Source organism: Amblyomma mixtum, chromosome 3 (assembly GCF_055824585.1).
Source record: "Amblyomma mixtum isolate Tamu chromosome 3, ASM5582458v1, whole genome shotgun sequence".
Classification (NCBI taxonomy): Eukaryota; Metazoa; Arthropoda; class Arachnida; order Ixodida; family Ixodidae; genus Amblyomma; species Amblyomma mixtum.
The window spans coordinates 152,085,341-152,099,573 of record NC_143014.1 but is presented as its reverse complement, the minus strand read 5'-3'; the positions used below and the strand labels follow the sequence as shown (position 1 = coordinate 152,099,573).

At 45.0% G+C, this 14,233-nt stretch overlaps 2 protein-coding genes and 1 long non-coding RNA gene across 10 annotated transcripts in view; 1 reads left to right on the top strand and 2 right to left on the bottom strand.

The window, feature by feature from the left end:
- Nucleotides 1-14,233, bottom strand: part of LOC149352381 (negative elongation factor B-like) — a 54,968-nt gene that overhangs the window by 33,435 nt on the left and 7,300 nt on the right. For 2 of the 4 annotated variants that reach the window (XM_089581538.1, XM_089581539.1), the window contains exons 1-3: nucleotides 3,572-3,880; nucleotides 1,474-1,590; nucleotides 592-930 (exon numbers count right to left, since the gene is read on the bottom strand). In XM_089581538.1, the coding sequence (XP_089437664.1) occupies nucleotides 592-930; nucleotides 1,474-1,590; nucleotides 3,572-3,880 (765 nt within the window). Of the gene's footprint in view, nucleotides 1-591; nucleotides 931-1,473; nucleotides 1,591-3,571; nucleotides 3,881-14,233 lie in introns of those variants that run through there. The other 2 variants (XM_089581541.1, XM_089581540.1) reach the window with 1 other exon arrangement.
- LOC149352383 (H/ACA ribonucleoprotein complex subunit 3-like) lies at nucleotides 3,968-4,327 on the bottom strand. Its single transcript, XM_089581542.1, has one exon. The coding sequence runs from the start codon at nucleotides 4,160-4,162 to the stop codon at nucleotides 3,968-3,970; it is 195 nt and encodes a 64-aa protein (XP_089437668.1). The 5' UTR covers nucleotides 4,163-4,327.
- LOC149352382 (uncharacterized) lies at nucleotides 4,888-13,156 on the top strand. Of its 5 annotated transcripts, XR_016290787.1 has the most exons (4): nucleotides 4,888-5,481; nucleotides 7,256-7,582; nucleotides 9,414-9,499; nucleotides 9,576-13,156. It is a non-coding gene; the product is annotated as an uncharacterized LOC149352382 (long non-coding RNA). The 5 variants fall into 5 exon arrangements; XR_016290788.1 differs by lacking the exon at nucleotides 9,414-9,499; XR_016290785.1 differs by having other exon boundaries at nucleotides 9,414-13,156.

Here is a 14,233-nt window from a genome sequence, read left to right as displayed (position 1 = left end):
CACGTGCCTAAAGAGAGACCCTCATGGAACGACAAAATAAGCCAGCCGCCGACACTGGCACCTAGCGTCCACATATTCAGCAAAGGCAGAAGATGTGAGCAAACTGCAGTGTAGGAAGCTATACTACTGCATGCTGCACGAACTTAGCAGAAAAAGTTTGTTTCAAGTTGGCCAGCCTTTAGAAAGCATAGATGCACTACTTTCTCTAGAACTTGCTGCTTCTGTTGCAAGTATACAGTCACCCTGCTTCATTCTTGGCAGATGTCTGTGCCTGTAAGTTACAATAAGCTTCATGAAGTTTTAGCAATATTCAACACTGTGACATCAGCCTCAGCTGTACAGCTTTGTTCAACTCTGAAAACTTACATTGTTCAACTCAGAAAACCTAAGCATTATATGTATTATTGCTGAGCCATAAAGAATGCATGCTACATTGAAATAATGCGATGTTTAGCATCCACATTTGATATCACTTTGACCTTTCAGCATTATCAAGAAAGCTCTCCGAGCTGAAATGTGTAAATGAAGTCTAAATGCATTCTAATTAGGCAAAACATACAATACATAAAAAAAATGTCGATATGCACGCACCTCCGAGTCATGTAGGGCCATGAGCAGCTCCACTCGGAGGGTGCAGTAGTGGACGTTGCGTGTTCGCAAGAACAGCGTGCGCACAAACTGGAGCACCATATCATAGAGGACGACGTTGCGCCCCACCATCACCAGGAGGCGTTGCAAGATGGCCCCTTGGCGGCGCTGCTTGGGTGACGAGCTAAAAAAGGAGGACGCTTCAGCTGCAGTTGCCCCAGCTGCGACCGGCGGTGTCAAGCTCCACAGGGCCTCCTCTTTCTCCCTGATGTACTGGGAAAGCAGGGGCAACACCTCATCCCCAAAGAGGCTCTGGTGTTCTTGCCAGATCTGGCGCTTCACCTGCACATGGGATGGATCCATGAATGCACCAAATCCACAACTTGCACAGTGGGACTGGGCATATGACCAGATTATGCAAGCAACATTGAGCCTGTAGAAAGCCACAGAGCAACATTTGACCAGACTTTGCAATGCTTCTTAACACATAAAGTATATACCTTGAAGTGTGCACTGAAGAGGTGCACCTCAACAGCATTTAAACCTCAAGACTGTGTGGTGGCACTTCTTTGACGCTTTGAAACACTGCCACAGACCAGCACTTCAAGTGACACGATCCTTTTACGAAAGTAGCAGTAATCAGGCAAAAAAAATCTTGCCAAGCAACTGTTTCTGGAGGCACTTATTCACGGTAACAGGCAATCCTTAAATAGAACAACGCATTTGTAAAATATGACACGGGAATCTTCATTAGATAATGCTGAAAATGCAGAAGAGAGCTTAAGTGCAAGCAGCTTGCTGGCAGAGTACATAGCAACCGGTACACTTGAAATGTGCTTTTCTTAATGTATCATAGTGAAGACATACATAAATAGGCCTGCTTACCTGGACATCACATTCTTTGTAGAGGGTTTTATTACTGACCAACTGTTTGAGATACTTTTCTTCCACATGGTCCATATTTTTCATTATGCACATGACCACAGGGCGAAGTGCTGGAACCTAAAAGCACAAGATCGTTGCTTATTAACAAATAGTGCTCTTTTAGTGGTTGCATACACTGTTTAAAAGTAATAAAAATACTCACAGGCTACCCTAACCTGCATTTTTATTTTGATGCCTATAAAAATTATTTTACCAACACCGCTGGTTTTTTAATGCTTGCATTCCACACAGAGACCAGATATTGAGACCTGCTCAATACAGTAATTCATTCTGCGTGAATGTGTCCTTGCCTGGTTTGTGCAGAAGTGGAAAACTGCCATCGTCAACAAATTATGTTCTCCAAAGAGAGAGCTCAGCCTGTTCAGTAAACAGGCCAAAGAAACGGAACAACATGCTGCTGCTTGTGATGTCTGTTCTTTTTCGGCACATGGAAACATGAACCGAGTGGCTTGCAAGGCCAGCCAACCAACAATGTTGGTTTTAAATTTCTACTATATGAAGCAGCCAAGTACTGATGCCAGATGGACTACAATATCAAGAGTTCAAAACGCACTCTCTGGAACAAGTTCAAGCATGAACAGATCAGTGGTACAGGAGAAACAATTTACAGGAGAAACAAGATCAAAATGCAGGTCACTACTTTATGACAGCAAACATGGCAGTGCATGCCTCTCGGTGCAGGCAGAACAGTCCAACAAATGGCCTACACGCTGCAGTAGCTTGTCTGAAAAACATACAGGTTGTACCAAAAGGTCTGAGGGCAAAGGGTCTGCTTTTCAGCAGTATACTCTGGCACTTAAGAAGGCTGTGAAGAAATTCTCAGAGGTGAGAATGGTACTTCTCCTACCACTGAAATAGGTTTCTGGGTTCCGATGTGTCGCAACTGCCACACCACATGGCTCAAAAGCAGACCCTCTGTTCTGGGAACTTCTGATACACCTGTACTGCCGCTATAAAAAGTAATGTAAACAGCGCAGCATGTACCACTCTTACAATTTCTTTTCATCGTTTGTACCTGGGCGGTAACAGAAAGACACTAGTCATCAATGATACTATCATGGATGACTCTAGTGTCCTTTTGTTACCATCCAGGCACAAGTGCGATTAAAAGAAATTGGAATAGCAGAGCAAGTAGGCACCACGTCGTTTGCATTTATTTTTATCGTCCGTGTATATGCTTCCTGCTGCCACCCACCAGCTGTCTGCAACAGTCATTGGTGCCAGCACTCCCCAGCTGCTGCTAATAACATGAGCATATGAAAGTCCTGCTCACTGCCCTACTAAATACACGAAAGACACCGTATGTGTGACAGCATGTTTCTTGGCTACACATTAGCAGGCATCCAGTTTGTCAGCCTTCACTTCCTGTGCAGCATGGTGTTGTTCTTTAATACTGTGCACAATGTTCAATACGTTCACTAAAAAAAACTACAGTTGCTTCCACGGCATTGCACAGGGTGGCATGCATGCTCTTCTCTGAAAGCAACCTACATTCAATATTTATTCATTTCACTTACTGGAGCAAGCACACAAGCCTTCCCTTGTAATACTTTTGTTACCATGACGTGCTGCAGACATGTGAACAGCTACAGGAAGTGTAAACACTCTTTGGACAAGCTACCACACCGTGCAGGCCACTCATCAGCCTGCCCTGCATGCACTAAGCAGCATACACTCACGTTTACTGCCGTATACCTTACTGCTACACATTACTGCTAGCTATACTGTACAACAGGCTATACTATATATTCCCGCCCTGCTGCAGAGTTTTTCACTGTGTACATGCAGGTGTGAGAACACCTGCTCTTCGAACTGTTGCGAACTAGTTGAGAGAGCTCGCGCTACCTAGAGCCGTAGCGCTACCGCTTCCACCGTGCTAGAGCCGGGTGCACACAAGAATCATGCGAGGAATATGGCGGCGCCAAAGGAGGGCTTATTGGAAAGGTCTAGACCTCTCTTATCTCTTTATTCATAAGAAAGAAACCAGGCTTCGTACACGTGGGCGCAACCTCACAAATCAACCATGCTGAACCCGCACCTTGATGACTGGAAAGCTTTTTTGCAGCATCTCCTTGAGCTTTTTATCCCTCTCACGGCCTTCCTGCTTGCCCAGACCATCAATCTGCTGTAGAAGCCGTTCTTTGAGCTCTTCCAGAACTGAAGTATGGAACTCAAGACGACAGACGCCGTGCAAGTCAAGTAGCGGCAGCATAGGCCGCAGAGATGGCAACAAAATCCCATTTTCTTCTTGAAACTCTTCGATTGCGCGCAGTGGATCCGAACAATTGGTTAAAGCTTCACGAAGGAACTCCCGACCCGGAATACCGACTTCTTCGAGGCCAGCCATGACGACAAACTAGTGCTGTCCCGCGCTGAAATAACAGACGTTTTCGGCTCTTGACCCGGTCACCGCACACCTTTTCGCCCTGGATGTTCAGCAGGCTTGCCTTGGCTGTTGCGTCGGCAGAAGGCTGAAACGACGCTTGATCAGAATTCTGTACTTCGAGTAAGGATCGGCAGGCGAGAATCGCGAAGGATGCGCCGACACAGTCGGCTTTCCGTCTGGGGAGACGTTCTTCAATGTGTAGACACGGTTGCCACTCTCGTCCAGATAGTACATCAAAAGCATTTTATCTCTTGGCGATGCGTCGTACTTGGGAGGGAAAATACGCAGAAAGACTGCACGCAGGGCAACACTACTAAAGGCACGCAAACACCGCCCAAAGAGTAGCTAGACAAACACCAACACGTGCACGCCACAAACAGCTCAACCACGCTACCCACGCCACAACGCGATGCCTTTTGGATTTTGGATTTGGATATGTAGCTTTCCTTTGTATCGGACGGTTCTTAAGAAAAAAAAAAAAAAACCTCCACAAGTGTCCTAGCCTATTTTGTAGGAGCCATTGCAGTCTTCCTAGTTTTTATAGAGATTTCTGTCCACAATATCACCCGACGCTTTGTTATTTCCACCGCACCAGCCATGGTATCTGTCCCTCCGATATCCGCCGTATCAGTGGCAGCCAAATCGCCATCTAATGGCGGAAGTAGCGGGAAACCAAGGGCCTGCTCAAAATGCATTTCAATCGGATGCTGTGGCTGGAGCGACCTCTTACCAAGCTCTTTCCGGCGAATAAAATGTTTTACAATCAATCAGTGGCTGGAGCACCGGACAGGTCTGAACTTCGTGTTCTGCAGTCTCTTCTTGCTGGCACACCACACACGTCACGTCTGTTCCGTCTGCGTTGCGCCCGATGCCTTTCGCCCGCCAAAGCTTTGTTCGTAGCACCCCAGCGCGCGCTTCAAAAAGCAGTGTGAGAGAGGGAACAAACATTCATTATGTAAAAGTAGCAGTAGTAGCAGCGGAGGGCGTATTCAGAGGAAGGTGATCCTCGTTGCGATTGGCCAACCGAGAACAGACGTCACTGCTCTACTCTACGTCACTCTGTGGGGACTTTTGGGGAACACTGCGCTTCAACCGACAGGGAAAATCTCAACTCTTCTTGAAAATCCTTGCTCAATATCCCAAGGTATCCCAAGGTGCATTTCTTGCTCGCTTGTTTTTTTTATTTTTTTGCCTTGAGCATGGAGACGGACACGTGCGATGGCGTTGCTTCAGCGGTTTGCGACAAGGCGTTCTTCAATACTAGTAATTTAAAAACACCCATCAAGGATATTCATGGGGAAGGACGCGGTTGTTGCTGCGACGCGTCTTTTCTTTTTCTCTTTCCTCTGATCTCTCCTCTATATGCACGCGGCAGCGGTGGTGGCTCGGCTCCAGCCAGTAGGCAGGCCCATGCATCCTTCTCCCAGTCACAACAACATGTAGTAAGGCACGGCCATTCTTGTGCGACTTACGTCCGAAGCATTTTGTCGCCCTTCGTGACCTGCGACGGCACCACGACTTCGAGGAAGAGGTGGAGAATCTAGTCTTCGACTCTAATAAAGGTAAGAAACGAAGTCTGCATGCACGCACGCTGTGATTAAAGCAATAAAGGGCCAAAGCGGGATGCAGTCGCGCGCTTAGATTACCGATTGAAAAGTTGCAGTTTATTGACTTTTCGAGTGCGCGCATTTTAAGTTTGTAAACACAAAGCGCGTTCTTTTTTTTTATTTACGGGCTTACACTCACCTGGGGAAACTTGCACGTGGTTTTGTGCACAAAAACTTAGCGATGACATGCACGTTTTTAAAAGGAACCATGAAGATTTCAATGGGCTTGGTCTAGTGCGACAGATCTGCAGAGGTAGCCTTTGCGGGCATTCGAGTGAAATGTGAAACGTAACGTAACCTGTGAAAGCCATGACTTGTCATAGTCATTTTGCACTTATTTGTATTGTAAGGTGTATAGTTTGTACAAAGTTTAGGTAGTCATAGTTTTGACTCCTAATCATTCTGAAGTGTAGCATGACTCAGCACTTTACTAGTAACATAAGGTGTGCAGAGTTTGTACAAAGTTGCGTAGTCATGCCTTGCACTCATGACTCGTCATTCTGCAACATAGCATGACTGTGCACTTTAATGCTTTGGCATTCTCGCTGGTAAGCAGTCTTATGTGTGTCTGCAGAATTTTTTTTTGGTGTCCTAGCTCCTCCATAAGCAAAGTGACAAGCAGTGCACTCTCTTTCATATTTAAAGTGGCCACTGCAGGAAAAAAACTGGTCCTTGCAGCAGACTCGCTGCTACAGGCCTTGCTTATGCTTTGTTGCAGGCATCTGCAATGTCTCGACAGGACACACAACACTGTCGCGGCATGCACTGGCTTAGCAGCGCTGAAGCCATGGCAATCGCAACATGCAGAAGTGTGTAGGAAGAATGCCCAGCATTGTTCTGCCTTTAGAAGTCAACAGCGCTGACCTGAATTTGTGGTCAAAGGACAGGGCCATGTAAAAGGTTGCTGTGCAGGAATGAGTTTTTGCAGGGTGTAGTAAAATTGAAATACTTCCATGTAACAGTCCGTGTAATAACTTAACCTGAACTTAATAATTTTCTCCAAAAATTGTTCCCCATGTGCTATAGCAGGAAAAAACAGTAAGCGAATGACTGATAAATTTTTAACAATAAAAAAGCTGGGAAATGCAGTTTTGCACTGCAGGCAAAAGGCTAAAAATTTGAAGCTAAATCTGTGATTGTCATGCGCACTTGGCAGAGGCAGAGCGCCAGTAGTAGTGCGAGAGTACTGCATATGTGCCCACTCCATAGCACATGCATTTTTCATTAGTGTATGTAAAAAGTACAAACTTTAATTTGGCCTTGCTTTTCAAAAAATGAAAGTAGTGTGATACACAAAAAATTGACAGAGAAGTTTTGCCGAAATTTTATAAACGTGCAAAAGCAGAATTTCATGAACATTGCCTTGTCTTGTTACTTTACTCTTGGCTTTCTAAGGATGCCTTATGCCGTTATTCATGTGCTATCATTGTGTACACGTTTTTATCAAAATGGAGCCCACCTTTGTTCACGCCTCAATTTTTAAAAATTTCTTTTTAGTCATGAGTGGTCATGGACTTAACATCATATGTTGGCATCGTGTCATAACTATGTTGCAATGCTGCTGTGAGGCTGTGGTTGCTATGTCGCCGTTGCTATGCTCTTGGCACAAACCCACATACACATCGCAGGATCTTGCTCGGGGTTTACCGTTCGGAATTGTGCTTTCACACTAATAATTAACTAATACTATGTGGAGTGCTTAGTTATGTTTACAATTTTTCTGTTTCAGGATTTTGCACCTGGAAAGACGGAGAAGAAAGCAAAACTTGCTGCCATTTTATAGCTTCAACAGGAAAAAAGGAATGTGCACCAAGGGTTTTTAAACGCTACCTGCACTGCCACCATTCCGGCTCGTACGAAGAGCTTCCTATAGAACAGCGCCAAAGGCAGAAAAAGGGGCAAGGAAGCTGCAAAATCAGCAAACACTGCTTTGCTACTCTAGAGGTCATGGAGAAAGAGGGCAAGGTATATGTAGTGTTTCAAAAGAAACACTACGGACACTTCAATGAGGCCTGCCACCAAAGGCTGTCCCAGGATGATGCCAGAGGGCTTGCAGGTTAGCCACTCCTCTTGTACAAAGCATTTGTGCATGCTGTGTTGACTGTACCGGAATGTGAAAACGTTTAGAAGCTACACTCCACCAACCTTTCATAAATGGGAGACGAAAGTGCAATAGAAATGTATTTTAGGGGGAAGATATTGCTCATTAACTCGAGTGATCATTTCAATGATTTTTATTCTTCTGCGATGCATCTATGGCACAAAAGAGGTGGGACAACACGAAAATGCCTATTGTAAAGTGGGAGAAGGCATGTCCCACAAAACGAGGGGGCGGAAGAAGTTATAGTAGGGCACAGCTTAAGAACCCAGTGGCCAATGCCCCTCACAGGAAGCCTGCCATCCAATGGCGTCGACCGATTCTCATGATGTCATGGTTAATCCTAGAGGGTAGCACTGCAGGAGGGTGGCAGATGAAAGGGGATTAGTTATGGCTTTAATTGGGTCAACTGATGAAAATCAGCTGACGCCATTGACTGGGGGGGTCTTCTTTAAGGGCCATCTGCCACTTCGTTCTCGAGTTGTATCTGACTGTAGTGCAATTCACTTGAGCCTACTTGGTCGCATCGAAGGGTGAAAAACAATTGATCCACGGCACATTGCATGCACAGCACAGTCTGTACGAACTTCATGCCGTTTAGTTTAGAGATGCTTTGTGGAAGGGGTCCAGTCTTTCGAACTGAACATAATTAGGAATGTCGTCTAGCACTGAACTACTCCAATGTCTGTTCTTTTGTTTTTCTCCTGGTTTCATTGACTATCCTAGGTCTGTCGCTCAATCGGCTGACGTTGAACTTCATCCGTAAGAAGTCGGCTTGAGCTCTATGAAACGTGTCTTGAATGACTGACAGTTGCACTCGATGCTAGCCTCTTTTTTTGGCTGCCTGTCAAAAGCGTAGGCATTTTGTTGCTGATCAAAGCAATGCCACCAGTCTAATGGTTGTATAAGGGCCATGTTTTTTCTCATAAGACAGATCGTCTGCAGTGAACTTTCATTAATTAGAATTATTTGGCTGTTTTGGCACTTCATCAGTAACGCTCGCAGGAACGGCTGTGGTTTGAGTGTTCAGCTACTAAGCTGGAGTACCCGGGTTAGAACCCGGCTGCGGCAGCTGAGTTTCGATGGAGGCAAGAGGTGCCCATGTGCTGCGCAGTGTCAGTGCCCAAAGATCCCCAGGCGGTCGAAATTATTACAGAGCCCTCCACTACAGCACCTTTCTCTCTTGCTTCTTTCACTCCTTCTTTCCTTCATGGCATGGTTGAGGCAGTTACTGCACCATTTCCTTTCCTCAAAAGCACTAACATAAAACACAAGCCTGCACAAGAGTTGAAATCGCAAAAAAAAAAAATGAACAAGCAGCATTTATATTTCAGTTTATGTATGACTGGCATGCCCTCCAATTGTCTCTGACTTAGCAGCAGTCATTCAGGTGTTGAAACTGAAACAGCATGAGAAAAATATTCACTTAGAAATTATTCACCTGGCGTAAGTGAATTCTACATTGTGACTCGTGCACACTATTGTCTTGTGCACAAGTCCAAAGAAACAAAGTTCGCGTTCAAAAATTTGGTGTCTCTACTCCTTTAAAGGTTGCTGTCAGGCGAATCGGTGCATTTTTTGAATATGCAGAATGAAATGGGACAGGATGAGAAGCACATGTCCTTATTCTTTTCTTGTCCACATTTTCAGTGCTGTTATATTCCGCATTTATAACACGCTGTATATAACTTCCCTGTTTTGCATTGCAGTATGCAAGTTTAAACACTCAAGCTCATAAAAATAAAGTCCATCTGGCTTTGAAACAACCATTTTGTTGTGTGCTTTGCAGTGCCACAAAAGTGAAATGAAAGTAAGATGAACTGTGTGTCACCTGTGAAAAGGAACAAAGTGGAAGACGAAGGAATCCGACCAGAAGTATTTGTCACTTTATTACATGGCTGTAGGCAGATGAACCAGAGATGTTAACAGTTTTTTTCTGTACCATTTTCAGGCCGGTTAGCAGAAGGAGTGCCAGAAAAAACCATTGTGCACAACATCCGAGCAGGTACAAGTGGATCAAGCCCACGGATGCAACTTGTGACCACTAAGGACCTCCGTAACATTGCAGATAAGTTTAGGATTGGAAAAACAGAGCAGAGAGATCCAGACGATTTTAAGAGTGTTGAATTATGGGTCGAAGAAATGAGGGCAAAAAATGAGTCGCCACTGTTGTATTACAGGAAGAAGGGTGACCCCAACAGTCATGATGGTGACTTTGAGCTAGCATTAATGACGTTCCCACAACGAGAGCTCCTTTATGAATTGGGGGCAGCGAAACTGTGCACTGACTCCACCCATGGCATAAATAAGTACTAACTCCAACTGACAACCCTGCTCACAATTTCTCAAGATGCCTTTGGTATCCCGTGTGCCTACTTGATTTCAAAAAGGGTGAACACGGGCACTGTGGTGAGGTTTTTCGAGGCCATCAAAGAAAAAAACACAATACCATGTCAGGCATTTATGTCTGATGATGCCCCTGTTTATGGCAGTGCATGGGAGCAGGTGATGGGTCCCTTGAAGAGTCGACTGCTTTGCAGCTGGCAGGTGCTACACAACTGGAGCACGCACCTGAATACAGTCACAAACAAGGACTGCAGGAGTACAACAAGGGACATGCTGCACACACTGATGAAGCAGACAGATGAGGCTGAGTCTCAACAGTTGCTCCCTGCACTTCTTGGTATCCACTCCAAAGAGCATCAGCTTAATTGCCTTTGGCTTTGTCAGAAATTTTGAGAAAACATACGCAAAGAGGGCATGTCAGTGGGCTTACTGCTATCGGCAGTACATTGGATTAACAACAAATAATCACTTGGAGTCAAGGCACTGAAGTACTCTCACTTTGGTGGCAAGGTAAATGGGTGATTGGATACATTAATCAAAGTACTCTTCAATTTCACATCCGAAAAACTTTACAACAGGTGTCAAAGGAGGAGCAGACCACCGCAAATCTGCCCTATTTAGGAAGCATAAAGTGGGGATTGAGCTTTCTAAGTCCAGTACTGAGAGAGTGGGAGATGGCCAGTGGCATGTAAAGTCACAAAGTTTGGTGAACTTCAAGCACACAGTGGAAAGAACTAGCAAATCGTGCAGTGGCTGTGAGCTTCATTGTGAGCAGTGCGAGGCTTGCCACAACATGTACACAAGTACGTGTTGACCATGCAACGCATGTGCACATGTGCAAGCACATGCATGCTGTTGCTATAATGGAGCTACACTCGTGCCAGATGCAGAGCAGCCAGAAAGTAGCATTTGACTGTGCTGGCGTTTGTAGGCCCTGCCAGCTGAAGATGGCAGATTTCAGGTGAGGGATTAGGATTATGTTATGAGCTAGTTGGCAGGCTATTCTGACTAAGTGCTTTAGCATAGCAAGCTCAAGACACAGCAGGGAAGAGGAGTGTCATTTGCTAATTTTCTTGAAGCCCACATGGTCATGAGAAAGGTGCGCCATCATATCCCATATCAAGCAGCACCATTGACGGTACACTACAGGCCTCTGGTATCTCTTTTCTAGTCATTCCTTTTTCCCGAAACTTTCCTCCTAGGAAGGGAGAACTCATCCCGCCATGGCGCCTCAGTGGCTCTGGCGTTCTTAGACTGCTTACACGAAGGCTGTGGGTTTGATCCGGCCATAGCGGCCACATTTCAGTGGAGGCAAAATACAAAGATGGCCATGTGCTGTGCAAAGTCAGCGTGCATTAAAGGGCCCCAGGTGGTGTAAATTAATCCAGAGACCTCCATTATGGTGTCCCTCATAGCCCATGTGCCGCTCCCGAATGTTAAACCCGACAATTAAGAAATTGAGATATTTCAGGCCCCTCATTCCCTACTCAGAATCTGCTTGTGTGAGTACGCCCTCTCTGGCACTGCTCAACAGAGAACTTCTGACAATTGGCAAACATTTTTCATCTTTGGGAAATTAGTGCACTCATTTTCTTGTTCATACCTGCCTTGCATTCACTATAATTTTATTTCTTCGTCATCCCTGCTCGATTTCATTTTGTCTGCATGTGATGCACTCATAGAGGCATGCGCTCTTCAATAAAATTAGTATGAAGTGTCGCTCCATGCTGCATTCCTCTTTGTTGCGTCGTGCTGTCACAGTGCACCGCCCTTTTAGGACATCTTGAGAAAAACAGCGCTTGCAGACAAAGGACCAGAACAAGAAGGACACACAAAAAAAAAACAGCGCAGTTGTGTGTCCTTCTCGTTTCCTTTGTCTGCAAGTGCTGTTTTTCTCAAGATGTACCCCAACCAACTCGCCCAGCAACACACCTTGCCTTTTAGGACAGTTGACAATATGTGGTTCTACAGTTCTGCAATGCATATGAGAAAAAGTATTCTTGAAAAAAGGCTAAGCCGTAGCTGTCATCTTGCACACTGAAAGCTGCAGCTCAAAACTACTATTCATCTTATTTTGCAAAGAGAATACTGCTGCAACAGAAAAACAGTATTACTCATTTTTCAGAACATTGCTGGTGCAATTTGTGACACGAACTTATATTGCCATGGTAGAAACAGCCGTGAATAGCCTTCTCTCACATGATAAAGCACTTCATAAATGAACTTGCTTGGCTCTCACACAGTGTCTCTCCACCAGCCTTCCAAGCAATGAGCCTTCTGTTGTGTGATGGGAACACTGTGCCAACTTTGTTGCCTAGAAATTCTAAAATGCCCCTATTTGTCGAGAAGGCAGCTTAGATGAAACATATAGTGCCCAGTAAATGTCATTTCCTTTTTACTCATTAATGAAAAATGCTTCAAAGCCCAACTGCAACGAAATTATAATTTGGCTAGAATGCCTGTTAATGTGCTGGGTGTGTCATAAAACTAATCGTAACAAAGTTTCATGCTTCTGAGAAAACTGACACTGTTGCTACAAGTGTTTAAAAAGCTGTGTAGTAGACAACGTGGCATGTCCATATAGGCAGATACGGATACCCGAGTGCCATACGGCCTCATGTCTGGCCCATTGGGAATGAACAGATTAAGGACAGTGTAGAGTGAAAGGCTAGGGGCTAAAATGTGGCTTGGCAGTCATGGGTATGGTGCTGCGCCAAAGTTGTTAGGAATTTGTTTCAATCCTGCAGAGGCTGATTTCTGTTTCCATTCCAGGTTTTTGTACACCATATTTACTTAAATAATGGATGCATTTGCATAATAAATGCTTTCCCTACATCAATCATCAAAATCTGGGGAAAGTTCAACTGACCACACCATGTTTTACACCATGTAATAAATGCACCAAACTTACCATTCTAATTTTTTCCCACAAGAAACTGCATCCATGATGCAAGTAACTGCAGTATTACAGGTTACAGAATGAAGCACTGTCAGCTGTATTATGTGGCCGCAAGACTGCCTGGCGCCATGTGAAGAGGAATGCTCCCAAGGCTCATCACATCACATTTACTCCAGTATCCACATATGGCACCCGTTTCATCCTGCACGTCACATTCACCTCGGGCTGGTGATAGCCTGCCAGCTAGATTAAGAATGTCACAAATAAAATGTCTACCTAACTGAAAACTGCGGTTGTATATATCGGAGATTTTTATTGACTTGTGGCAGTCTACCTGGACAGGTTATGGTAATGCAAGGCAGCCCATTATGCACAGCATATGAGTGCATAGGCGCCACAACTTCGCATCTTTTCCAAGGGTTCATGTTTTGCACTATTGGGTGTGACCCGACCCATCTTTCCACAATCCTCACGTAGTTAATAATAAAGTGCTCCTAATCCTTTTTTGACAGTCAAAATGTATTTTCCTAGGCATATTGGCAATCTTCAATTTGTATTTCTCCACAGATTTGGTACTTCTGAGAAGTTGGACGGTCATTTTATAAATGATATATTTTTAATAAGCTAGCAGATACTATTCTTGATTTAAACATTTACAGGCATATATACGCTGCCATTGTTTGCCTTGATAAATACTGTGTCCATTGTGTAATCATAGTACAAACACGTTAATTGATTCTAAAGGATGTTAATGCTGCTTAATTACGCTGTACAAGCCCAGCTGTGGCTTTGGAAAGCTGCCCTTCCTTGGACTCTGACATTAAATACAACTTGTACTTGGGAAAGACTAATCTTACTGTGAGTGTAACGACAAAATTAAACAAATTCCATTAGACGCTGGTATGACCCCGCCTGCGGCAGTTGTATTCCGATGGTGACACACAACAGGCCCAGATGCTGTGCGATGTCGGAGCACGTTAAGGGCCACTGTTTGTCGAAATTACTGGATCCCTCCACTGTGGCGCCCCTCATAGCCCGAGTCGCTTTGGGACGTTAAACCCCATAAGCCAAAGTTAGCATTATGTTCCTGCCGGACCGAGCAGCCGCTGACAGGGTCAGACTGTACGAATGGGTACCATCAATCACTACGTGACACCCCCACTCCACTCACCCGATGAAATCCCATCCATCAGTGACACATCCACTCCACCCTTCGACTCAGATTTGCAACCGCTTGCCAACCGCCTCCTCCCGCCCTCTCTTCTTCCCTCTTCCCTGCAATTTCGTGAAGGTGGATTTCACTCCCTCCACTCTGTCACCTGAGGCTTCAGACCGACAGATTATTCCAACATGGGGGGTTCTGA

Coding starts and splice junctions, on each gene's coding strand:
- LOC149352383 (XM_089581542.1), bottom strand. CDS start 4,162: ATGCTTTTGATGTACTATCTGGACGAGAGTGGCAACCGTGTCTACACA.